General features: G+C 42.3%; 1 protein-coding gene across 4 annotated transcripts in view; it reads right to left on the minus strand.

Moving 5' to 3' along the window:
• Positions 1-910: 910 nt before the first annotated feature.
• Positions 911-25,468, minus strand: part of col15a1b (collagen, type XV, alpha 1b) — a 79,526-nt gene continuing 54,968 nt past the window's right edge. For 3 of the 4 annotated variants that reach the window (XM_054736800.2, XM_054736798.2, XM_054736788.2), the window contains 19 exons: positions 23,931-23,966; positions 18,278-18,340; positions 18,089-18,178; positions 17,902-17,937; positions 17,736-17,789; positions 17,589-17,645; positions 17,192-17,260; positions 16,418-16,462; positions 14,621-14,696; positions 14,491-14,516; positions 13,153-13,251; positions 4,241-4,385; positions 4,088-4,152; positions 3,883-4,014; positions 3,503-3,601; positions 3,164-3,238; positions 2,842-3,039; positions 2,581-2,696; positions 911-1,312 (listed from right to left, as the gene is read on the minus strand). In XM_054736800.2, the coding sequence (XP_054592775.1) occupies positions 1,114-1,312; positions 2,581-2,696; positions 2,842-3,039; positions 3,164-3,238; positions 3,503-3,601; positions 3,883-4,014; positions 4,088-4,152; positions 4,241-4,385; positions 13,153-13,251; positions 14,491-14,516; positions 14,621-14,696; positions 16,418-16,462; positions 17,192-17,260; positions 17,589-17,645; positions 17,736-17,789; positions 17,902-17,937; positions 18,089-18,178; positions 18,278-18,340; positions 23,931-23,966 (1,680 nt within the window). In that variant the 3' untranslated portion in view covers positions 911-1,113. The remainder of the gene's footprint in view (positions 1,313-2,580; positions 2,697-2,841; positions 3,040-3,163; positions 3,239-3,502; positions 3,602-3,882; positions 4,015-4,087; positions 4,153-4,240; positions 4,386-13,152; positions 13,252-14,490; positions 14,517-14,620; positions 14,697-16,417; positions 16,463-17,191; positions 17,261-17,588; positions 17,646-17,735; positions 17,790-17,901; positions 17,938-18,088; positions 18,179-18,277; positions 18,341-23,930; positions 23,967-25,468) is intronic. The other variant, XM_054736799.2, reaches the window with a different exon arrangement.

The raw sequence follows: 25,468 nt of genomic DNA on the forward strand, positions 1-25,468 counted from the left end.
GTAAAATAATCATATGTGATGAATGAACAAGATGCTTAAATGAAACGTTTGAATAACCTGTGCTTAAATCAATGGATTTGAAATGAATATTGTTCTTACAATGATCCATTTATATCACATCACTGTGTGTTTGATTTACCAAGTTAATCATTGTTTACACTCATACACATTACTATAAGACACATATTAAGGTTAAAAACATTTTTGTATCTGAAGGATACACTTTCACTTCTGTGCACTTTTCACTAGGAAGATAAAGTAGACCAGAATTTTATTATTAGAATAAAACTTATTTCCAAAGACTTTCAACTGGTTTACCTTTAAGTGAGATCTCTAAATGAACTAGTTTAGGTCTTTAAAACAGCTGAGTTTAATATAAAACTGTTGTTGTTCGTCTGTAGTTCTGAGATTTGTATGATTTGTATGATTTACTTTAGGGATGGACAATATATCGGCATCAATATCGGTATCGGCCAATGTTAGTCATTTTTTAACATATCGGTATTGGTCCGAGAAAAAAACAAAACGAGCCGATATTATCAACCGATATTTTTTCCATCTTGTCACCATTTGTTTGCTTGTTTCAGAGGGTGAGAGGTGATGTGTAATTGTAAACAATTACACATCACGTGTGTGTTGTGTGTACATAACAACGTAAATTCAGCTTTAATAAATTTTATTCTATACAAAATTTGCAGATTTTAGAAGCATTAATGTCAGTACATCGATATCGGCAAATATTGGTTATCGGCCATAACAGTGATCTTAATATCGGATATCGGCCCAAAAATTTCATATCGGTGCATCACTAATTTATTTACTTAAAAAATTACAACTACCAGACATCTAAACACAAACAAACGTGTGGCTAGTGTTTAAGCTGCCCTCTCACACCTGTATTCAGGTGAGAACTAAAATATTGGAGAGAAAAAACATTTAAACAATGTAAATGTGTATGGAATCGTGTTTTATTTTTATTTTTAACACCTTTATGTGCCTTCAAGTGTTCCCCAAACGTGTCAGTTTTTGTTTTTACCCCACATTCAACATGCCTGCATGTGTGTTAGTGTGTTAATGTAAGTGTGTGTGATCAGGTCCTCCTTTGATGGGATTTCATACATATGTGTTCTCTACACACAGCACTATGTAGTGGTTGGAGCAGGAACGGGCGTGTTGTCCCAGCAGCAGGCCCGTCTGCAGCAGCGCGGCCTGACCTGTCACCGCCATGTCAGCCGTCCTCCACGCCTCGCAGTAGTTGGAGGTCAGACGGATGCCCGCGGGGCTGGAGCCGTGCCAGACCAGCTTCTCTGGCCTGCAGGAGGAGGAGGAGAGTCTTAGTGTCTGATCTCCACCAGATAAACATTAAATCTCCACAAATGTTTTCACCTGTTGTTCCAGTTCAAAACTGTTTTTTTTTACATATAGACCCTTTTACTGTTTGTAAACAATATGACGTCAGCGAGAATGCGCGCGCAGCTTAGCATCAGAGAATGGCGTTGTTTCAGGCTTTATCAAGCTACGCTGCGGGGTTATCACCGGCAAATCTTGAATGTTATATTATTAAACTCACTTTAACAAATGGCAACAGACTCCCGGATCCCTGTGGCATTACGGAATGGGTGGAAGATGTCGGTGCGTGGCCAGATATCCAGTGGCCCGATATGTATACGTTTTTAGTGGAGAGGCCCAGTAAGTACACACGTGAGAAGCTACGGGCATACAAATCGTTAGATGCATACAACTATGTTGTCTGTGGCCACGTACAGAAAGTAAAATATCATGACATAGACTCTGAGTTTTGCGTCTTGAAGGCAGAAGTCCTTCCTAGCCAAAGACAAGGACACAAGACTGCTATGTACGAGGCTTGGGTCATAGTAAACAAACCAGAGAACTACGTCTTCACAGCCAACTGTACCTGCATGGCAGGGTGAGTACAGCATAGGTTTCTTTTTTTAGCGTGCTCAGAGTACAATCGTGTTAATTTTAGAGAAATACAGTTTATACTAATATGCAGTGGCAAAATACAGATGAATTAGAATGAAATGTTAATTTGAAGCATTAAATAAAGCGTATAAATTTGTTTAATTCTGTCATTTTGATGTTCCAGACTTGGGTCATGCTGCAGCCACGCAGCAGCAATTTTATTCAAAGTTGAGCTTTGTGTTAGGATGGGGAAAACAGAAAAGGCTGCAGTCACCCTTTTGATGGCCTGCAGCCACAGACGCCTCCGATTTTGTTGAAATGGATGTGCTCCCTTCGGAATTCTGTAAAGTTTCAGTCCACTGCTTGAAGAGAAGCGATCCTGGCATCCATACACGCAACAACCCGACATTTTTATGTGCTCATAACTTCAAAACAAAGGGTTTCAAACGCTGTTTTAGTATCGAGTGTGAATGAGGAAGCCTTCACTCTCGTTGCCAGGCTGCGAGCGCAACTTTTGATGACGTAGGTAGTAAAAAGGGTCTATTTATATCATTTTTTTAATTCAATCAAAACATTTATTATTTTGACTATCGTGTCTTGCATTAGGCTCTAGGAATCACAGATTTTTTCTTTCCCGACTTGCTCACACCTACTTACCATGCTGAATCAGTCATCACGTTGCGTCCATCAAAGGAGTAGATGGGTGTAGAGGGATCAAAAATGCCTCCGCTACCAGATATGATAGACGCCCAGCTACTGAACAACACGTCACCCTGAAGGGAGCAGAAACACAATCATTTACACACCAACATGGGTTTGAAACTGGAACATTACAACGAGTAACCATAGTGAAGTCAAACAAAACCAATTATTGTGCAAGAAAATATGTTTAATGAAAAACTATAAATGGTTCTTCACCTTCAGATTGACCACAGGGAAATGATTGCTGTCTGCCTTCCTCACGATGGTTGCCAAATCCTGGAGGTGTGAGGACAGGAAAGCCCTGTAGGTGGAGGTAAGCCCCACTGAGCGTGCCTGCTGGTAGCAGTGGAAGTCAGCCCAACGGATCCCCCGCATGTCCCCTCTGAGTGGTGCGTTCAGGGCCACCAGATGGAGCTGAAATAAGATGGATGCAAAGGTAAGGAGATGTCACAGTTTGGTTACTGCTGAGCTGATTATCATTCACATCAGATATTTGTGTGTGTGCATGAGAGGATTTTTGTGTGACTGTTAAACGCACACTAGGTACAGAGTTGATGGATCGAAGAGGAACATTGTAGCTGGCCTGATAGCCTCTGCCGCTGTCCTGCAGTTCCTAAAGGAGAATATGTTAAATAAAAAACAATCAACTATTCCCTGCAAAAGCACATGTTTGTTCAGTTATAGTGTGTGTGTGTGTGTGTGTGTATGTGTGTGTGTGTGTGTGTGTGAGAGAGAGAGAGAGAGAGAGAGAGAGAGAGAGAGAGAGAGAGAGAGAGAGAGAGAGAGAGAGAGAGAGAGAGAGAGAGAGAGAGAGAGAGAGAGAGAGAGAGAGAGAGAGAGAGAGAGAGAGAGAGAGAGAGAGAGAGAGAGAATGAACCTGGCTGCGAACTCTTTGATGTCTACTCCAGTCTTCAGGTCTGCTGAGGGACTGGGATGCTTCCGATGTGGTAGGTTCCAACTGGATCAGTTTGCTAAGCTGACACACACACACACACACACACACACACACACACACACACACACACACACACACACACACACACACACACACACACACACACACACACACACACACACACACACACTATTAAATTAATTGATCGACACTATGTCCCTGAATGGATGTGAGTCTATTTTCATGAATTTCAACATATATTCATAAATAATGTCAGGTTGACCTCTGACCCCCCACCCCCCACCCCCCCCCCACACATCTTAATTGCTGAGATATAATCAACAGAATGGACGCTGACAAACCGGGATCTTTTTCCAGCCATTTTGAACTTTGATGTACAGCTCTCCATCTGCCTCTGACAAATACGCCAAGGTCCCCTCAACAGCGTGCTGCATCTGTCTGGTCAGAGCTTGGACTGTCCTAAAGGTCATCACCTGATCACACACCATCACACCATCAGTAAAGCTTTTTAGCACTTAAATCAGTTTATTTCCACCTAGACCTTACCGGGTTGGCATAACCTGGAGATCCAGGTGGACCAGGAGGACCTGGAGGACCAGGGATACTGACACCTGATGACAAAATAAAAGTAATACGTACAAGAAATACAAACAAATGCACAACCTCATTGTTTTGTATCTTTCTTACAAGCACACACACCTGACTCATATGCAAGTACTGGTCCTGGGGGTCCAGCTGGCCCAGGGGGCCCTTGAGGTCCAGGTTGTCCCAACCCAGGAACACCAGACAGACCAGGAGAACCTACTGGACCTGGAGGACCTACAATGGACTCACCTTTTGGACCCTGAAAACACAAACACATAAACAGTTGTATTATTTCAAATGATGACACTGATCATGAAATATGCTGTTGTGATGTCAAGGTCAAAAACAGCATCATGCAGGGTCTTTCAGTAGGAAATGTAGCGTCATGAAGGGCCTCTAATTTGTGACAAAGGTCACATTTTCCCAGCTGGGCCAAATGAGTCAGACTGTAACTTTTAGTTCCACAGATTAATCGAGGAGTCCTGATGTCTGCTGAATACCATCCTTTATCTGCTGCTGTTCCGTCCCAGTTCACGATAATAATTTAAATAATAATTTTAATAAACTCTTTGACTTTATTGAGGTTTATTATAATCATCATAAAGAATCACTTGGTTCAGTATAAATGTATTTTTAATTACTGAAATGAATTATTATGCTTTGGGTATAATTATGGTTATGGTTGATGATCAGTAATGTGTGTTCAGCAAATCAGAAGGTCAGCTTCCACTTTATCCATCTAACACAGAGTTTATCCAGAGTAAAGGGTAACTGCCATCACATGTTTTTTTTTGACTCATGACCAAAGCTTTCGTGCTCTGAGAGGGCGTGTTCTGAGGGGTTTGTTAAACTAACTTTCCAGCAGAGAAACTTCAGTTCGTGAACCAACCACCATCACTGAGGATACGGGAACGGCCGTCCCTAACCTCCACCTGCTGTTCTATCTCGCCGATAAGAATAGCTACGAATAAACGCAACTGTAACCAGCTGATGAAAAAACTCCTTCAGAGTTAGTGACTTTGAGACGCAAATAGTTCCACCAGTCGAGTGACCCAAGGAGACATCTCAGGACCGATTTGGTCGCACCAGAGGTCCATCTACCAACCTCGTGTCTGGAGGAAACCATCTCCACCTGACACTTCGGCACCCTCGGACTTTCGCATGGGCTCACCTGGGCTACAGCCAGGGGCGGCGTTAGGCCCGGCTACTTGGGCTGAAGCCCCGGATCTTTCATGATAAGCCCCGGATCTATATCGCGGAAGTAACATGCAGTACCAAAGTCCAACAGAGAGGGCGCAGCTGGCAGTAGTTTGTATACAGCCTGCCTGAGCCTCCACCACTGAAGAAGAAGCCCTTCAGCAGCCGTCTTCTTCTACACTCTCTGCCTGAAACGCATGAGTGAAGATGGACATAAAGACGTTTTTTTAGACCAAAAGTACAATGACAGAACCCCAGCTTTGATGAGACTGGTGTTGACTCAGGTTTGTGAGTCTTATTTGAAAATATTTGTTGTGCTGCTGGTTTGCCTAAAGTTAGCTTACTTTCAGGTAAAGTTGTTGGAGAAAGAAAGGGAATATTTACTATCATCTCACACTAAACACTAACAGGAACAATACTCTGCCCTGAATATGCTTAATATGTAGCTTCAGATGAAAAATTATGTGGTACAAGACATATATAAATGATGTTGACTAGTGCGTGTCACGTGCGTGTGCGTTTGTTAAGCCCCGGATCTTCTTCAGTCCTAAATCCGCCCCTGGCTACAGCCCTGGGCCCCTGCGTGCTGGAGGCCCCGCCCTCGGTCCAAAACGCATTTTTATTTTTGTATATAATTCTCTAACAAGATGTTACCATTTAGCTGAGAAGCACTGGGATTTGTTTTGGCAAACATCTATCATGAGTCATGACTGCTTATAATTGGTCCGAGTTTTTTCACTCTTTACGTCACGGTGGGCGTTTGCAGCCTGACACACCCCAGTGTGCGGCAGCGTGAACAGTGAGTGCCTTGTAATGGCCACAGTCTATGGTAATGGCGGACAAACCCAGAAAATACAACAGTGGAGCGCTGAAAAGGAAGAAGAAGAAGGAAAAGGGGGAACGCGACAAAGAGGTGCTTAAGAAAATACCAAAGCTAACAGGTTTTTTTAAACCACTGAGCGAAGATGGAGCTGCAGGATCTTCCTTGCATTCTGTAAACATTAGCTTTGCTAGCAGCATTGCAGTTCGGCCAGCTGATGTTCTAGCAGTTGCAGAGGAAACAAAGACGCCAGACTTGGGGGAATCTGCTGAGACCATGTCCACCATGGATTATCTTTTCCCGCTGGAGAATGATTGTGGAAGATTGGCGGCAGAATCCGAGGCTGCAGAGAAGGCTAAGACGACGAACCCGGGGGGACCTACTGAGATCACGTCCACCATGGATTATCTTTTCCCGCCGGAGAGAGAATATGGAAGCCTGGCGTTTGAATCTGCGGCGGCAGAGGAAAAAAAGACGCCGGACCCGACGGCACCTGCTAAAACCACGTCCAACAACACGAATGATCTTTTCCTGTCAGAGAGTGATTGTGGAAAATTGGCGGCTGAATCCGCGGCAGCAGAGACGCTCGACCTGGAGGCGTCGGAGACCACCACGTCCTCCATGGATTATCTTTTCCCATCGGAGAGTGATTGTGGAAAATTTGCGACCGAAAGTGCGTCTGGGCCACGGATTGAAACTTTGGATGAACCTTGTTACAGTACGGATCCAGCTTGCTGGGGAAAATGTGATGCATCTGTGCGTGTCTACTGGGCTGAGCGAGGACCGCAGAGCTGCCAACACATGCACGTAAATTGTAAAGCGTCCGGACGAGTGTACAAACAGCAGAAGCGGTTCTTCTCCAGACTGCACTTTAAACGCAGACTCGCCAATGGTGAGTATGTCCAAAGACAGTGGCTGCTTTACTCTCCATCTACCGGAGCTGTGTTTTGTTTTGCATGTTGCATTTTCAGTGATGCTCAAAGCAAATCGTGCTTTGAAACTGGTGTCAGTGACTGGAAACATGCCACAAACGGATGAAAGAGCATGAAAACAGTGAACATCACAGAAAGGCTATGCTAACATATATCACATTTGGGTCAGCTGCTGGAAGGATAGATACAGAGCTGGAAAAACAATTTGAATCTGAGAGTGCATATTGGACTGAAGTTTTGAGAAGAGTTGTGTCTGTTGTGAAGTTTATGGCAGAGAGAGGACTTGCTCTTAGAGGATCTGGTCATGTTTTTGGCAGGACTGATAATGGTAATTACCTGGGCCTTCTGGAGTTAATCAGCGAGTTTGATCCCTTTTTGAAGTCTCACATAGAGAAATATGGAAATGCAGGTGCAGGGACACCTTCATGTCTGTCTTCTAAAATATGTGAAGAGTTTGTTCAACTGATGGGTGATCGTGTTCTGTCTGAAATAGTCGGTGAAGTAAACATGGCCAAATACTATTCGATCTCTGTTGACTCCACACCAGATGTTTCCCACCTTGATCGGTTAACATTTATTCTGAGATATGTGTCACCTGAAGGGCACTCCCAGGAGCGCTTTCTTAAATTTATTCCCATAGAGAGCCATAGAGGGGAAGCTTTACGTGAGCTTGTACTCAAGGTTTTGGGAGAAATGAACATTGACATTGCAAACTGCAGGGGGCAGTGTTATGATAATACTGCCAACATGTCAGGAGTGTATACAGGACTACAGGCATGTATAAAAGAAGTCAATGTCCTTGTTGAATGGGTTCCATGTGCAGCACACACACTGAATTTGGTTGGGGTCAACAGTGTTAACTGTTTTGAGACAGCTGATTTTTTCCAGTTTGTGCAAAACCTTTTTAACTTCTGCTCCAAGTCAACAGCACGGTGGAACATAGTGACAGCTGGACTCAAGCCCAATGCTAATAAGCGCATTGAAACATTGAAGTCACTTTCTAACACAAGATGGGCTGCGCATGCAGGTGCCACACAGGCAATATGCATAAACTATGCAAACATTCAGAAATCTTTAAAGAATAATGTACATGACACTAACCACAATGCAGCAACTAGAAATGAAGCCAGGTCACTTGATAAAAAAATGGACAAACTTGAAACTGCCATCATGTGTACTGTGTGGCATTTCATCCTCCAGGGCTTTGAAAAGGCAAGTGTAGCGTTGCAGGCTGTGGAGCTAGACTTGTGCAAAGCTGTGGATTTGGTAAGATCCTTGAGGGACTACATTGGAGGTTTGAGAGATCAGTTTGACAGGTTTGAGTCGCAAGCAAAGGAGTTGTCTCCAACAGTTTCACATGCTTACAAAGGAAGCACTCAAGAGACAAAAGAAAGCAAATACAAAAGGAGAAAGTGCCACCACTTCAGAGGTGGAGCAGTCAGCGAGACACAAATTCTCCACAAGTGTATTTTTGGTGGTTGTTGATAGACTACTTGCTGAAATGGATCGCAGGTATGCTGCATATTAGGGCTGCAACAAACTATTATTTGGATAATCGATGAATCGGATGGGGTCTCGACACGATTAATCGGATTACGTGGGGAAATTTTTAAAAACTGCTAGGGAAACGTTATTTCTCTCCTTCCTTCACTTTATTTAACACAACATTATTAGAAAACAGTTCAATAGCAGAAAAACAACATGCCATCACCTAAATTGTCTTATAAGGTGTATAGACAGAGACCCTAAGCTACACCTATCTGTGACCTAAAATGCTTGGTCCAGTTAAACAGCTTAAGGGCAATTCTCATCTGTTTTGTTTGATCTCATCTGTAGACATTTATTATAACTGGGGATGTCAAACAACTAATTTTTAAATGTAATTAAACATAGGCTGTGAATTAATCAAAATTGATCACTATTTCCAAAAATGACTGAAAAAATAAGTTGTCACACACTCCATGGAAACTTTCAGAGAATCCACAAATAGTGGCTTTCAAATGGTTTTGTTACTTTCTGCAAGTTTAGAAAAGAAGCAGATGAGACAGCATGTCTGATAATTTAGTTTTTCATCTGATAATATTAGAACATGTCAGTAATGCCTGAGGGGCTTTTATAAACACCATATAACTAACACTACTGGAGAGGGTATGGATTACACAGAGGCTTCTGGGGAGCCCAGTTATGGTGTGTGTGGGGGGGGGGGGGGGGGGGCATTTTGCCTTGGCCCCCAAAATGTCTTGAAACGGCCCTGGGTGTGTGACTGAGTGTTGAAGGTGACCTGAATAGTATCAAATTTATAAATATTACATGTGTGTAACTTGTTGTTTTATAGGTAAAAACGTGTAGTGGAGATAAATCTACCTACATTTTACTTTTCAACACTTTGTTTTGTTTTGTTGTTTTTATTTAACTATTTTCCTGTCCTGTCTGTTTCTCATCTTCCTGCATCTCCTCTAAACTCTCCAGAAAAACTGCTGCCTGGATTCTTACTTTTTCACCTCATCAGTTACTTCTGAGCAGATCAAAGGGATCTCCTGACCGCAAAGCGCAGAGCGCGTTTTCGATGCTGCGTCAGGTGAAATCACCGCAGCACAGGTGATGAGCTCTGCAGTAGCAGAGCGCTGCAGGCACAAATAAGACAGAAAATAGAGAACATGTGCAGACATGAACGATCGTGTGCTAATTATAGTTTTTTGGTTGCGCCACTTTGAGAATGGACCGTGCGCTGGACGCAGCTGCCTGGAGAGCTGCACAACAACGCGCTGTGCCGCTCTCTGCTCAAAAGAGTCCAAAAATGATATAATATAGAAAACTTTTTTCCGGCTCCCCGGATGTGTAGGATATACAGTTCCCCCATAATTCGATCCCTGCTCCTGGATGAAAAGCCGGACATTTTCATCAATACAAGAACCCGCAGTCCGGACGCGACGGACAGAGAGTGAAAAGTGGACACGTCCGGGGAAAACGGACCACCATAGTCCTCATAAAGCGGGAAATTATAGATACAGTATTTTGCTCGTGCCCTGGGCCCTTTAGAGTTCGTGGGCCCTGGGCAATTGCCCAGTTAATCCGGCCTTGGGCGGAAACGGTTCGCAGCAGCGCGAGCCACCCCCCCCCCCCCCCCCCCCCCCGCTCATCTAATAAGCGTCGCGCTCACGACTTTAGACCCTTTTTTTACGAGTTTAGGGCATGTCTAGCCTGTGTAATAATCCGGGACTTGGATGAATCACTTTTGAAAAGTTTTTAATTTACCCGGACACAGAGTTCTCTCCTTCCTCGCTGATGATCCCGACATGCTTGCGTTTAAGACGCTGCATCATCCCGTGCCATGCTAAGTCTGACCTAAACGTTGCAGGTAACGTCTTCGCCTGTTTTAACTGAAAATGCTCCCAAACTTAAAAAGCTTTTACTTTCTTGACTCTCGCTGCTTCTGCCATGTTCCTCTTCCAAACAACTGCCGGCTCTCCCTCGCGCTGATCTGTCTGCGCGCAACGGCGGGCGGGAAGGGGGGGGCGCTTTTGGAAGAGTTGTGCGACACAACGAATCGATGACGCAATTCGTTGCCAACGCTTTTAGTAATCGATTTTCATCGAATTTATCGATTCGTTGTTGCAGCCCTACTGCATATGATAACCTCAACAACACGTTTGGCTTCCTGAACAGCCTTTCTAATGTCACTGCCCAAGAACTACGAAACAAAGCCTCTAATCTCCAAAGAAAATATTGAGCCGATCTGGAGTGGACTTTGTAGAGGAGATTGTCCATTTCAAAGATTTTATTCAGAGTAGAAGCTTCACTTCTGCTCCATTACTTTTACAGTTAATCTGAGAAAAAAACCTACAGAGCATCTTTCCGAATGTGGATATTGCATTTAGGCTTTACCTGACATTCCCTGTCACAAATGCAAGTGGTGAGAGATCATTCTCTAAGCCTAAAATAGTGAAGAACAGACTCAGATCAACAATGGGACAAGAAAGACTGAATAGTTTGACTCTCATGTCCATTGAGAGTGATATAGTGAGAAGGCTGGACTTCAGTGATCTTGTCAAGGACTTTGCTGCCAAAAAATCCAGAAAAGTAAGCATGTTGTCAAAATGCTGATGGGTTTTAAAAACTTTGACAAATGAGTGAAAGAGCTTGGTTGCCTGATCCATCTTTTGCTTTGAGCACAGTCTTCTGTCTTAGTGGCAGATGAGTGCGCTTTTGCCTTTTGTTTATTTTTGTTTAAGTGATTTGACAGCAAAAGCAGAATTTGAATTGTATTAAAATGTTCAATGTGTAAATGCCTACCTAATGTTAGGTTATTGATTCACACAGCTTTTAGAAGCCAAAGTTGAAATAATGTTTTCTTTCTATAAAATGCAAATCTATTCATTCAAGGATTATTGTAGTGTGTGTGAATTGGTTTATTAAAGATGTGCGCTCTAAAAAAAGTTTCGATTTGTAGTCCTTAAGATAATATAGTAAAATTATAAGTGTGTGTGTGTGCGCGCGCGTGCGTCTATGCAACAATTTTGAAAAAAGGGGCCACCTAAATTGACTGAAGCCCATGGGCCCACAACCTCCTAAATCCGGCCCTGCTGACTACGGATCCAAAAAGGGGGTCTTCTATACTGGGTGAGGTAGACATTCTGACAGATTGTGTTTGATGCGTTTCTCTCTAAGTAAACGACTCAGTTAGCTGCAAAACCATCATTTCAACCCAGAGCGCGCTTCTCTCTCTGAAAGAAACCTTCTGAGAATTCATCCACGCATCCAAACTCGTATTTTCAATTTAGCTTTCATTCAGTTACAGGTTTGCCTTTTAAATAAGTTTAATATCAAAGCTGTTAAATTGTCATCCATGAATTGTCATTTTTAATTGTCACTTAAATTGTCGTTTCAAATCGTCAAGTTTAAAATTGTTAGTAATATAAATTCTTCATTTTTAAACTTGCCTCATTCTTTGAAATGAAACACAGAAAGGTACACATATTTCTGGTTATTGAAAAAAGCAAAGATTCCTAACTTCTGATTCAAAAATGATCTTTTGCTATTAAATTTAATTATCTTAAATTAAACATTAATCTTTGGATTAAAAATTGACCAAATGGGTTGGTGTATGAACTTCTATCTATGTATATAATATCCTAGATATTTATATATAATAGAAGCTTCATTGTTGACTCGTTTGGATCTTTTCTCAGGATCTACAACTGATAGCAAACAGTGTGATTCTAGTATGTAGTAATACCCTACAGAAATATCAGATCATCACCCTGATAAACACATAATCTGAACTTCATAACATCATTGGAGTATTCTGTCAATTTGTAAAAATCCTTGAGTAAAGGCACACATAAAAAATAATAATTATAGTCATCGAATGACCTAAGACTGCTACAACAAAACATCTAAATTGACAATGTGAGCTGGGAAACACCTCTGAAATTCACTAAAGTAGAAAACAGCAGATTTTTGTTAAATTCAAATTATAACTCTGATGAACACAGAGAAGATCCGGAAACATCCAATCCAGACATGTCCAAAGTGTGGCCCAAGGACCATTTGTGGCCCTCGACCTGGAAAGATGTTGTAGATCAATGGGGCGATGATGGAACAGGAGTCAAATGTTTGCCCCGTAATCAGAAGGTTGCAGGTTCGAGCCCCGCTCAGTATGTCGCTGTCATTGTGCCCTCAGGCAAGACTCTTAACCCACCTTGCCTGCTGCTGGTGGTCAGAGTGACCAATGGCACCTGTCAGTGTTCCCCAGGGCAGCTGTGGCTACAATGTAGCTCATCACCACCAGGGTGTGAATGTGTGTGTGTGTGAATGGCTGGTTGTGTTGTAAAGCACCTTGGGCTCCAGAAGGCACTTTATCAAATACAGACCATTTAACCCCTTTTATTTATTTATTGATATTTATTTCATGTTCAGATATATATTGATGTGAAGTGTGTTTTAAGCTGTACAAATAAAATAAATCAGAACATAGTTTTTTTTAATAAAAAATAACACTTTTTCAACGCGGTAATTTTGGCCCTGATATTGGATAGTTTGAGCACCCCTGATCTAGTCAGTCTAATCTAACTTACCACTAGTCCAGATCTTCCTGGGAGTCCTGGTGGACCAGGCTGGCCTGGCTCACCCATTTCTCCTTTCTCACCTTTAGATCCCAGATTACCTTTAGCTCCCTGATGGGGCAAAGAAAATAAATAAAATCAGGAAATTCAGGAATGACTTTTTGTTACAGTAAATAAACCTATGGCATGTACTTTTTTTGTTAGTTTAAGGGTTCTATATCATGTCAAATCCAATTTTGGAGCATTTGACTGTTATATTGTTATTTATTATTATATTGTCATTTCTTAAGTTGTTATTAAGCACTTGCAGTTGGCTGGATGGGGTTTACGTCATCATTGCACCACTCCCACCCATCTAGGTAGTGTTGAATCCTGATCCCTCTTCCACCGGACTGTAAACACTCACACGCAGGCTCTCTGAGTAGCTAGCTGGGAGTTTAATCCCCACATTTGTAAAGATGTGATTTCTTTTTTTTAATCTAATTTGCACTTTCAATAATGCCAGTCTTCCTTAATAAAATAATTTCATTAGCCTAAACGGTGGGGTTTTATCTTCAGCAGCTCTCCAAACCGGATACAGAATGTGAAAGTGATTTCACAGACTTAAACCCCACCAGTACTGGAGTGGGTTTTTAGATAGATACTTTATTTAAACTGGTGCAACTTTAAAAGCACCCAATGGTTAGGCTAGAGAGGTGAGTACACCCAAAATGCTAACTGCTAGATGCTAGCTGAATTGTAATTAAGTTTGGTAGCTTAGCATGACGTATGGACTGCAACAATAATTCAGGCCAAGAATTCACTACTATCTCAGCTGCCTTTTCTTTATCCGAGTGGTGCGTGTGTGTGTTAGCGGCTCAATCACCGACAGACAATTCTCCAGGAAGGGGTGAGCTCTCGGTAATCACCGAGTGGAACAGTTTAGCAGCCAGGCTATTGGCAAATGTCCAGTTGCTCCTCATAACGCCCTGCTGGCATGCATGTTGCAAAAACTGCTTTTCTGGGGATCCAGAGATGTGTTGTGAAATCAGTGGAATTCACACGGGTGGAGACGGGATTTCATGCAATGCAAGCATCTGATTTCTGGTTTTGAAGGAACGGCTCACAAAAATAACTTGTATTTCATAAAAATCACATCTCAATTGCGCCAATGGCAATATTTTACCATATATTGTGCTTATCGTTGCTCTGGAAAGTGTAAAATAGCATGATACACTCCTTCCCCAGCTTCTGAGGTGGCTATAATGCTCATAAAATAAAAAGTAAAAACTCTTAATCTTATTATTCATCTTAGACAACATTTTTCCGACTCTGCAGCTACTAATGTGTGATGGGAGATAAAACACTCACCATAAAGCCGTCAGGAAAACCAGGGACTGAAAGGAATAAAAATATTTTTATTATGTTGCAGTATTTTGAACATTAAAGACACGGGTAATTCAAAGGCCACAGGTCAGCGAGTGTTTAAGAGAATCCTCACCAGGTGTTCCTGGCTCTCCAGGCATCCCTTCATCCCCTTTGTCTCCTTTAATTCCCATCGATTTTCCCAGGGCTTCCTACACACACACACACACACACACACACACACACACACACACACACACACACACACACACACACACACACACACACACACACACACACACACACACACACACACACACACACACAAATGTGTTAAATGCAGTAGCATGCCTGAGGATTATTTTGCTGTCAGCTTTAAAAAATAAAAAACACAAATCTCTGTTAAACATAAAGAAGCCACGCGCGATTATCGAGGTTAAAACACAGGGATGAAGCAGCTTAACAGCACTAATCTGGGTTAATGAAATTAGTTGAAATTGTCCTTTGTCTTCCTATTTTAATACATTTGAGTCTGGTCTTACAAGAAGCCTACACGTATATCACTTTCAATTCCTTTCACCAGTCTACTGGACTTTAACAAAAAAACGTCACACACACACACACGCACGCACACATGCGCACACACACACACACACACACACACACACACACACACACACACACACACACACACACACACACACACACACACACACACACACACACACACACACACACACACACACACACACACACAGAACACTAATAAAGGAAAGGCTATTGAGTAACCTCACTCGTGCACCTGGCAATGAGTAAATCAGAGATGATGTTGTCTTAGTAATGGAAAATTAAATTGTTTTTGAAGTAGCTCTAATTAAAAAAATTCACTGATTTTAAAGTCACTGCTCATGTCCAGCTCTGATCTACGGCCCAATCCCAATACTCACACGTCCACACATGCACCCTGCAATTGTGCGATCCCAACCAGGGATGCGAGTGTGTAGAGTGTCCCGATTCTTAAGTGTGGAAGTTGATCACGCCCCTCTTGCACCCTTGATCCACACTTCACCCAAGTCCGCATCGCTTGCGGACTTGGGTGAAGTGTATTACCCACAATCCATTGCTGCGGGAGAAAAAGCTCAAGTTCCTTTTTTGAAAATATGCATTTTCTAGGGAAGTTAGATTGTTTTAGGATGATGAGTTAATGCTCTGAATGTTTTAGACAAAGCAGCAATGAATGTGCATTTATTTCAAATAACTGGTTGTTTGTTTGAAAGTTGTTAATAAAGGTTTTTGAAAAAAAAGTATCACAGTGACCTGCATCCCGGCATATGTTGCGATCGATGACGCAATGCTCCCCGTCTCAGTTTGGCAATTATTTGCACACTTGTGTACCACGCACTGGAAACCTCACTGCACACTTTCTCCAAATGCACTTTGCTGAAGACCGCAGGGCGTAGTGCGAGTATTGGGATTGGGCCGTACATGTGCTAAAAGGATGAATCTACTTCCTGCTTCCTGTCTGAGGAATCCTCATCCTATGAGGAGGAAGGAAGTAGATTCTGTCAAACCTCATTTAAAACATCTGACATTTACGTTTGTCCTAATGCTTTGTACGTAAAAAACTGTCAGGTTATTGTGGTTCTGAAATCAGAAAATAAAGTGTGAATTTGTTGTTAATTTAAGTAATTGTAAGCATTAATCAAGGACAAATGTCAAAGTGAGATGGAATGAGGGAGATCCACATTTGAGTCACCCGTTAAGAGACCACAAAGAGAAAAAAACGAGGGGTAAAAACAGAAAGGGAACAAGGGTTTGTTTGTAGGAAAGACCAGAAAGCTGCCATGCTGTGTGACCCACACACCACCCAGACCACTAGATGATCCCATATCCAACTGAAATGGATCATCCAGATGGTCCGACTCAGACTTACTCGTCCCCGTTTGTAGTGCGGTCTTGGGCGCACCGGGAACACCGTCTTAGAGATTTAAAGAAGAGCAGCATGATCAGCTTTGTTTTCAACCACCACTTGACTGGGTAAATGGTAAAAACTCTAAAATCACCACCATGCACCACTGAATATATAAAAACCATTACATGAAAAAGGCGCCACAACTCATCTGACACTTCTTTTATCACATTTGTGCATCACCTTTTTTCGGTCATCATTTCACTGACCTAAATGAAACCTTTTCTACGTGACAGGAAACCACAGTCAGTTAAGTTTTGTAAACAAACAAACTCAATTTGATATCCTCTAGATAGTTTTACGATGCTGTGCAGGATAAATAAAGTTTTGCACAATTTGTTCAACTCATGTTATGTAACTTCAGTTTATTTCATTCCACACGTTCCGACAAATGTTTGCAGAAAATGACAGTAAAGACAACTAAAAGAAAATGTAATAACCAATAAAATGATAGAAAAACAGACATTGCACAATGTATGGAAACAGAGATGCCCCGCACGCTAAATAAAATATCATATTGTAACGTGATAACCTTATTGTTCTAAAAATATAATTGTCAAATTCTTACAGTATACTATCATGTTCTTGCAATATAGTATTCTCATATGAACTATACAACATACGTATGACAATTGTACAACACGTACAATTGTCATACATATGTGTATTGTAGGAACATCATATTATATTGTTCAAACTTGAAAGTTAGATTGTACAACATTTACTGCTCATACTTACTTCACCGAGTCTAGGAATCTTTCCTGGAAGACCTGGGGGACCTGGAGGCCCTGGAGGTCCTGGAGGTCCCTGAAAAAGAGACGAAGAAGAAAATAGCATATTCATTATTTGTATTAAAGGCAAACAAATACAAGTTTTATATCTTTTCTAACAAATATCAGAGGTCAGCCTGTTGTGTAAACATCATTTTCCTTGATCTGACTGTTCTTATCCAGTTTAAGTCACATGTACACAATGATATATTAGTGAATGAGATGAGGTCAACTGTGAGTTCGGTGAAGTCACTAAAGCGTTGGCCTAAAAGAGAAATATTTACCTCTGTGAGTGAATAAATAGTGATTTAAAAAAAAGTTTGATGCTTTATTCATTACAATCCTTCTAGGTGGGTTCCTCTTACCGGCAGGCCGACAGATTCTCCTCTGTCGCCCTTTTTTCCAGGTATACCAGGTCGCCCCTGCAGACAAAGAAAGTAAAAACAATACATATGTTCCTGACTTTACTTTAACATTGCACAGTATCGATCAGCTGGTACACAAGTACTCACAGGGCGCCCAGGAAAACCATATTCACCCTTTTGACCAGGAGGTCCCATTGGTCCCTGAAACAAAAAAAAAAAAAACTGTTACAGCACAATCGGAAGACAACAAATTCAGTCCTAAAATATGTAAACAAGAAAAGGAACATCCTTGTTTTAAGTGTTGTAAACCCACCATAGGTCCATCAATACCTCGAAAACCACGGCCACCCTGAGGAAATATGAATCCGTACAGCAAAACATGAGAGGAGATTCCAGATAAATCTGCTACATGGAGACTAAAAACACATTACACTGAGCGTCATCAGTTGGTGCATGAAGAACTGGATCCATTAAGGAGTTAAAAGTCACTATTCTGGTACCTTAGGGCCTTTGGGCCCCTGACGGCCTCTCGGTATAGACAGAAGGGATCCATCAGCAGCAATAGTAACCCCGGGTTCTCCCTTTTCTCCCTGTCAGAGTAAATAAAAAGCAATTAAATTGTGTTTTGAATATATGTACTAATGAACTCTAATTATTATAGACAAGTTGGTATGAATTTGAGTTTTCACCCTGATCCCTGCTGGCCCCTGGATTCCTTGAAGGCCTCTGTCTCCCTTTTGTCCCCTTGGGCCCTGGGACAGAATTTCATTCATTTCATGAAATCCAAAGTAAAAGTATGGAATCATTGAGTTGCCACCCAGGAAAAATAAAATTAAGTTGTATTACGTTATAACTTGATAACATGCTTGTACAATAAAGCACCATGTTATAGTATTATTGCATGTCGTTTTTGCATTTGAACGTAAATCACATTTTTACTACATCCACACATATCTATCACAATCGAACAAGCTATTATCAAGATCTTACAACATAAATATTAGAAATTGAATAATTGTGAAAATGATGCTGTTTGAACAATAAAGTTTTCATTATGACAAAAATAAGTTGATGATGGTTAGTGCAGATCAGCGACTGAGAAAATGTGTTGTCTATCAGAACTGATAAAAGTTCTATTTCAGTCTTGGATTGTGGCACGGAGAGATTTAACTGTTATTGAGCAGCCGGGACAGTGTGGAAATAAAGACGCGTAAACTGAGAAGGACCTTAAAACGCATGGGAGGAGGAAGAATGTATCTGATCCGAAAGCTGTGTGTGTGTGTGTGTGTGTGTGTGTGTGTGTGTGTGTGTGTGTGTGTGTGTGTGTGTGTGTGTGTGTGTGTGTGTGTGTGTGTGTGTGTGCAGCAGAAGGCTGCTCATAGCGAACCAGGTCAAAGGGGAGTTATCGTCTCCACTGTCGCTACATGCTAGCTTACTCTGGGGATTGCTGTAAAGTCTCTGACTCTGACACAAGTCAGTGACTCGATCAAATCTTCAGGGTTTCTTTATATTGGAAACTTTTGACTAATTAGCAAAATGAACTGAACTGAATTGGAATGTTTTACTTTGGGAAGTGCATTGAGACGACTTCTGTTGTGATTTGGTGTTATATAAATAAACTGAATTGACTTGAAGTGGACCCCCACATGGTGGTTAATAATGGGGAGCCTAAATCACTTCCGCACCACGGGTACCCGGATGAACGAAAAATGAAGGCAAGTCATGGGGCTAAAAATGCTATTTTCTAATTCCGCTTGTTTTGTGCCATGGATTTCACATATGATGTCTGTGAATTTTAAAGATGCGTTTTGATACCAAGAACGCGCTTATTTTCGAACAGTGGGAAGACTGTTTTGGGTTTTGTATGAAAATAAGTCCAGGACTACAAGCGCGCTTCACAAACGTGATGTCATCAAACCAGACACGGAGAAAACTGATGAAAAATGGCTGTAAGTTCAGCAAACTTCCCACAGGAGGAAAGGACCACAATAAATCTGGTCATTTGGTAAGTAGCAGCTACTTTGGGGAGAGGAGATTATGTGGTGACGTCACAAATGCGACGTGCAGATTTGTAGTTTGTAGTTGAGCCATTAACGAACTTTTACAAGCTAATAAATCTCAAAGTATGTGACTGGCGTGGTTGAAACACACATCATTACTTATCATTTAAAATAGCAGTGAAACACATGTACGATCCAGGGCGTAAGGTAAAGCGGATTAGAAAATAACGTTTTTTGCCCCATTGACTTGCATTCATTTTTTCGTTCTTCCGGGGACCCATGGTGCGGAAGTGACATATGGGCCATTCCCATCTGTACCGGGTCGGCCCGGGCCGGGTAGCGTAGGTTGTTTACATATCTGGGTGGCCTGGTATTTTTCCGGGCCAACCAAGACTCATTCTCAGCCCTCTTCTCGAGGGGGTCTGCTTCAGGTCGACCAGGGCCAACACACCCACTGCTGACAGCAAATTCACACCTTCCATTAGAGTAAGCCTCTGATTGGTGGGTAGAATCAGCCCACATGGGCTTAAGACAAGAATGTGTGGAATCAACCGGGCCAGGCTGGGGCCGACTGGGGCTACCCGGCCCGGGCCGACCCGGTACAGATGGGAATGGCCCAATAGGCTCCCTATGGTCAGCATGGCTTTTCACACCATGCTCTGCATACTTACTCCTGAATGAAGGGCTTCAATTTGAGACAGTCAAGAAATATTAAAAACTAGCTTGAAGGCCCCGTGTGTGAAATCCATTGAAATCATGATGAAAAAATGCGACTCTTTAGCGCCATGCAGTTCAGAGAAAGCATTGCAGCTACGGTGGCTCACTCATGAGTTTGACTGTATAATCAATTTCAAACCTGTGTAGCCGAACCCACACAAAGCTTAAAACAGGCTACTCGACCTCTTTAAAAAAGCATTTATAATCATGACTGTTTTATCAGCCTACCGGTCCTGAAGGAACCAAGCTAGTTCTGTTATTGAAGTGGTCACGATTCACACACTGAGGAGGGGCGACGTTAGCTGGGAGGTCAGGTGTTGTGAGAAATTGTGTTCCCCTGAAATATTCTGGAATATTTGCTCTTGACTGCCTAAGGCGGGGGTCGGCAACCCGCGGCTCTGGAGCCGCATGCGGCTCTTCCATCCATCTGATGCGGCTCTCTGTGCTTGTAAAATAATGAATGGATATTTAAATAAAATGCTTTATATTTTACTGCATTAATTTTACATCTGTATGCCAATTCTAAATGTAAAGATTGTCTGCGTAAACCTGAACAGTTGCAACCCGGTCTTACTGTGAGACCGGGTTGACGGGTCATGCTTGTGCGTAATCATATGCGCTTTATGAGCTGACGAGGATGTGAGATTCTGGGATTCTCCTCAGACGGCTCCTGGATGTGTCGCCACATTGGAGACAGGAACAAGCACTATTCAGCCAAAGTTTCATAATCAGGGAACATTTTCTAAGTGACAAGTCTCGCTTCAGTCGGAGGAATCTTCCTGCATGCGCTCTGGTTCTGCGACGCGCTCCAAGCCCCTCTCCACATCTTCAGCTCGCTGTGCACCGTACTTACGCGCTGACAGTGAGCTGCGCTGAGCAGTGTCCAGCTCAGATGTTCAGATGGGAATCTTTTCTTGAGTGATTTAGCTACATCTGCGATGTGCGTAGAATAAAATGTCAGCTCATCTGCATGCGTCGGGGTAACTCTTTCTATTCTTTCTCCGTCAAAATAAACGGTCAAATACGGGAACTATCCGGTCAACACAACACATGCCCTGCTTTTAACTGTTCTGTTTTCTTGTGAAAATTGTTGCAAAGAGATATAATTTAACTTGATTAACACCAGAGCCAGGCGCACTGCGCCGTTATCTCCGTCACTGTAAATGAGGGAAAAACAAATTGATCGGATCCTTTTCTGACCTTCCCCACCTACAAAGTTTAATTACAACAATCAAACGTGACAGAGCCTGGATTTGTATTCTGAACAGTCTAAACATGTTTTAAAAAGAAACATATGACAAAAGTGGCACCTGCTCAGTAAAACCACCAACAGGGTGAAAAATATCAAAATATTGTAGGCAGAGACGGGCTACAACTTCTGGATCCACTTTATATAAATCGTTTTATTGGTTATCGTCTTATGAAAGATAACTTTGACGTACACGAGCGACCGGTACCGGCTGCTGTCACCTGTTGTGATTGGTTAAAGCAGCTCTCTGCTGTCTGAGGGTAGGCCCTGCCCACACCGCCGCGGCTGCTGTGGCTCCCAGTGTTTTCTTTACTGTGGGAAACGGGTAATAATGGCTCTTTGATGGGAACAGGTTGCCGACCCCTGGCCTAAGGGAAACAGAATATTTCAGGGGGACATAATTTCCCACAACACCCGTTTCATGTGGATCACGGAGCGCACCGCTCGATGTAAACAAACTGGCTGCCGCTACCAGCTTATATGGATATGGAGCGATCACTGGCTGATCGTTAACCACGGCTGGTTCAGGAGTGTTCGTGAGCCGGGGACATGCTGGACATTAAGTAAACAATGCTGACTTATCCACCAGCTAATCGTGGCTCACGGCTGGTGTGGTGGAGATCGGTGTCATGAGCTACCGAGCTACTAGTTAACCATGGCTAGAGCCGGGGAGATGATGTGTATGCTGTGTGTAAACTCCCACGGATTACCAGCAAAAGGAGACCCAAGTCTAAAGGTAACGTTTGAGAAGAAGCCCTCTGAGTCGGAGCGTCTCAGTAATGCCTGGAGAACTACATCGCTGTAAGTAAAGTGTTGTGGAGATCAAGTAAACAATGCTGATTTAGCTACTGGCTAGCACTGGAGCGTGTTGGGTGAGACGGCTGCGGGAAGAGAGGAGACTTGAGTAGAAGGACTTTGGAACAGACATGTTGGGACCGGATCGGGAGTTCTGGTACTGACACGTTGGGACCGGATCGGGAGTTCTGGTACTACGAAAAGACAGATGAACAACTTAAGGTGAGTTTGGGAGTCAGAGACACACTAACCAGAGGCTGGCGTCCAGATAATATCGGGCGGGGATCAGAACATATGCGGCTTCCTTTTGTTGGACATGATGGTGAACTGACAAAATTTGTGTCTTTTGATTTAATTTTTTTATTCAAACTAACAAGTACAGCAACGGAGTAGCTATTCTTTTCTATTTCTTAGTTGAATTAGCAGACTCCATGCTTCCAGGGCGCACTGCTGCCCTCTGCTGGTTCTTTCAGGTTACAGTCATAGTCCAAACTGGTAACGTGGAGCTCGTATGTCCCTAAACAGCTACTGTAATTTAAGATGGTGGATGACCATGGAGCATCGACCACAGTTTATGTATATAAAAATGTATAATTTGAAGTTGAGGGGAATATTTAGAATTGATGTTGGTGAGAAATATTAGTGAAAAAGGACAAATTTGTGAAATGGAAACAGGATTTGATTGTAAACAGGTGAAAATATCACACACTGTGCCTTTAAACCAATGTCCCAACTATGTTACTAAACTAGACTAATGAGAAATTATGTTATAAGATAAATGTATATGATGTTCTAATAATAAAAGGTAGGTCTTAATAACCTAAAAACTTTATTGTACAAACAATGTAAATTTCACATTTATGCCAGTGTAACACTACACCCATGCTACCACTCAGGGTCTCACACACACACACACACACACACACACACACACACACACACACACGCACACACGCACGCACGCACGCACGCACGCACACACACACACTTCTCAGCTTGAGCGCCACAACTCTTTATTAATGCAACTGCACTTTCGGTGCTTGTGATCACCATCAGATACTTCTTTGTCAACTTAGCAGCATGGCAGGCTCCCATCCGCCCCTCCATTTCAACACACGCCACAACAAAATATTGGCATTTTATTACATCATAATATTTATATTGAAACCAAATTACATCATAAGTTTCAAATGTGAAAATTATGTTCTATTAACTTGACAGTGTATAATAGAAACATGAAAATGTTAGAACAATCAAGTTCTCCCATTAGAACATCACATAGCTTAGTTTTTATTTTGCCTAGGTGGCAGCTCAAAGCTTCCAGATAATGAGAAATGTTTGTTTGTTCATTTATTTGGCAGACAGTTTTATCCAAAGCAACATACAATTGTTAACCTATAGGGCATGTTGTGATCATGCTGTGAAATGAAAAAGGCTAACAGAAGTTATTCAAATTGTAAAAGGAAAAGCAGTGAACTGACTTTGAGTTACATGTTTTGGTCATGAACATCAAATATGTATACCTAGATTATCTGGAAGTACAAATACTCAGCATACAGTAAAGATGGAAAAAGTTCTTACAGGAAATCCAGCTCTGCCAGGTAAACCGTCAGGGCCCTGCAAAATACGCACACACACAGAGTTATGACTGGTTCTGTTTGTGTGTTTCATGTCACTTCACACTCCTCAGTTTTAACCCCTCCTGTGTGAGAGATGTCTGGCTCTGGCTCCACACTAGGGGGTTGCGTGACTTAAATCTTTTTTAAAGTCGACTGTCAAGTACTGAAAATCGAGTCGACTTTACTAGTCGTTGATGATGTCATACACCTGAAGCAGCGGGGTGGGTGGGTGGGGGGTTGGTTGGTTCGCTGGAGTTTTTTTGACAATTAAAATTGCGCCCACATTTTCAAAATTAAAGACTTATTTTAACAACGGTAGTTTCTGCTTCAGCCCTCTCCCCCCTCCCCCGCGCAACGGCCGTAAACTCACTGGTGAGCCTGCAGCCTCTCAGAGTTGCTGCTGCTCTAAACATTAAAATAATTATTTCATTTTCTGTTACTCACTTCTGATTACCTTCAATTGTGTCTGTTTGTTGCAACCACCAGGTACAAAAACTAACTTGTTTTTATTTGACTATTTTTCTGTCTTGTCTGTTTATTATCTTCCTGCATCTCCTCTCAATCCTAAAGAAAAACTGCTACCTGGGTTCATATATATTCACCTTATGAGTTACCTTTGAACTGCAGTTCTAAAAGATCTACCAACCGCAAAAACAGCGGGGTGTGCGCCGGCCGCACCGGTGAGGTGCGTCACCGGAGGACAAGGTGATGTGCCCCGCTCCACAGCAGCGAAACCCATCAGGCACAAATAAAAGACAGAAAACATAAAAGGAAATGAGCCAACATGAACGATCGCGTGTTAAATTTGTTTTTGAGGTGGCAACACCTGATTTGATAACGTTACTGTGGCCATGCTCAGGACGTAGATGTCTGGAGCGCATCAACAATCAGAGCTTTGCATGCGCCAGCTGGTGAAGGTTAGGATGGGGGTGAGGGGAAGGTTAAATTGTAATAGGGTAAAGGTCACAATTTGGTTAAATGTCCTTTTTACGGCCTCCCAACGGGCAGGAGCTCGTCACCTGCTGTCTTTTCCGAGGACTGCATCTTGCCGGTCATTATCACATGACAGCGATTAGTCGATGACAAGCATAAAAAGTCACTACAGAGCAGTGAGGTTGACTAGTTCATACAACCCCTACTCCACACTGAAGCTCCCAGCTGGTGGCAATGACAATTAGCAGCTACCACGGCATCTGTTCTCCGTCTGTTAGCCGTTTAGCTAGCTGGACAAGGACACACAGGAGGTGCCTTGTAGCCTGGTCTTGGTCAATAATTTCCCCGAATACAGTGCAGTATTTTCAAAAGGATGGCGGATCAGGAGCCGGCAGCTACTTCAAGGGAAAATTTCCAGTTTAAATGTGATTCAACTAATTGTAGCTATTGGGCTGATATCTAAAATGTATTTTTTTTATATCCAAAGAAGTTATTTATGGTTGGATAGTTGCTTAGCAGTTGCAGCTTCGGTGGCTATCAGGTAGCAGCTCAGTGATCTAGTGGTAT

This window comes from Nothobranchius furzeri, chromosome 11 (assembly GCF_043380555.1).
Source record: "Nothobranchius furzeri strain GRZ-AD chromosome 11, NfurGRZ-RIMD1, whole genome shotgun sequence".
Taxonomy (NCBI): Eukaryota; Metazoa; Chordata; class Actinopteri; order Cyprinodontiformes; family Nothobranchiidae; genus Nothobranchius; species Nothobranchius furzeri.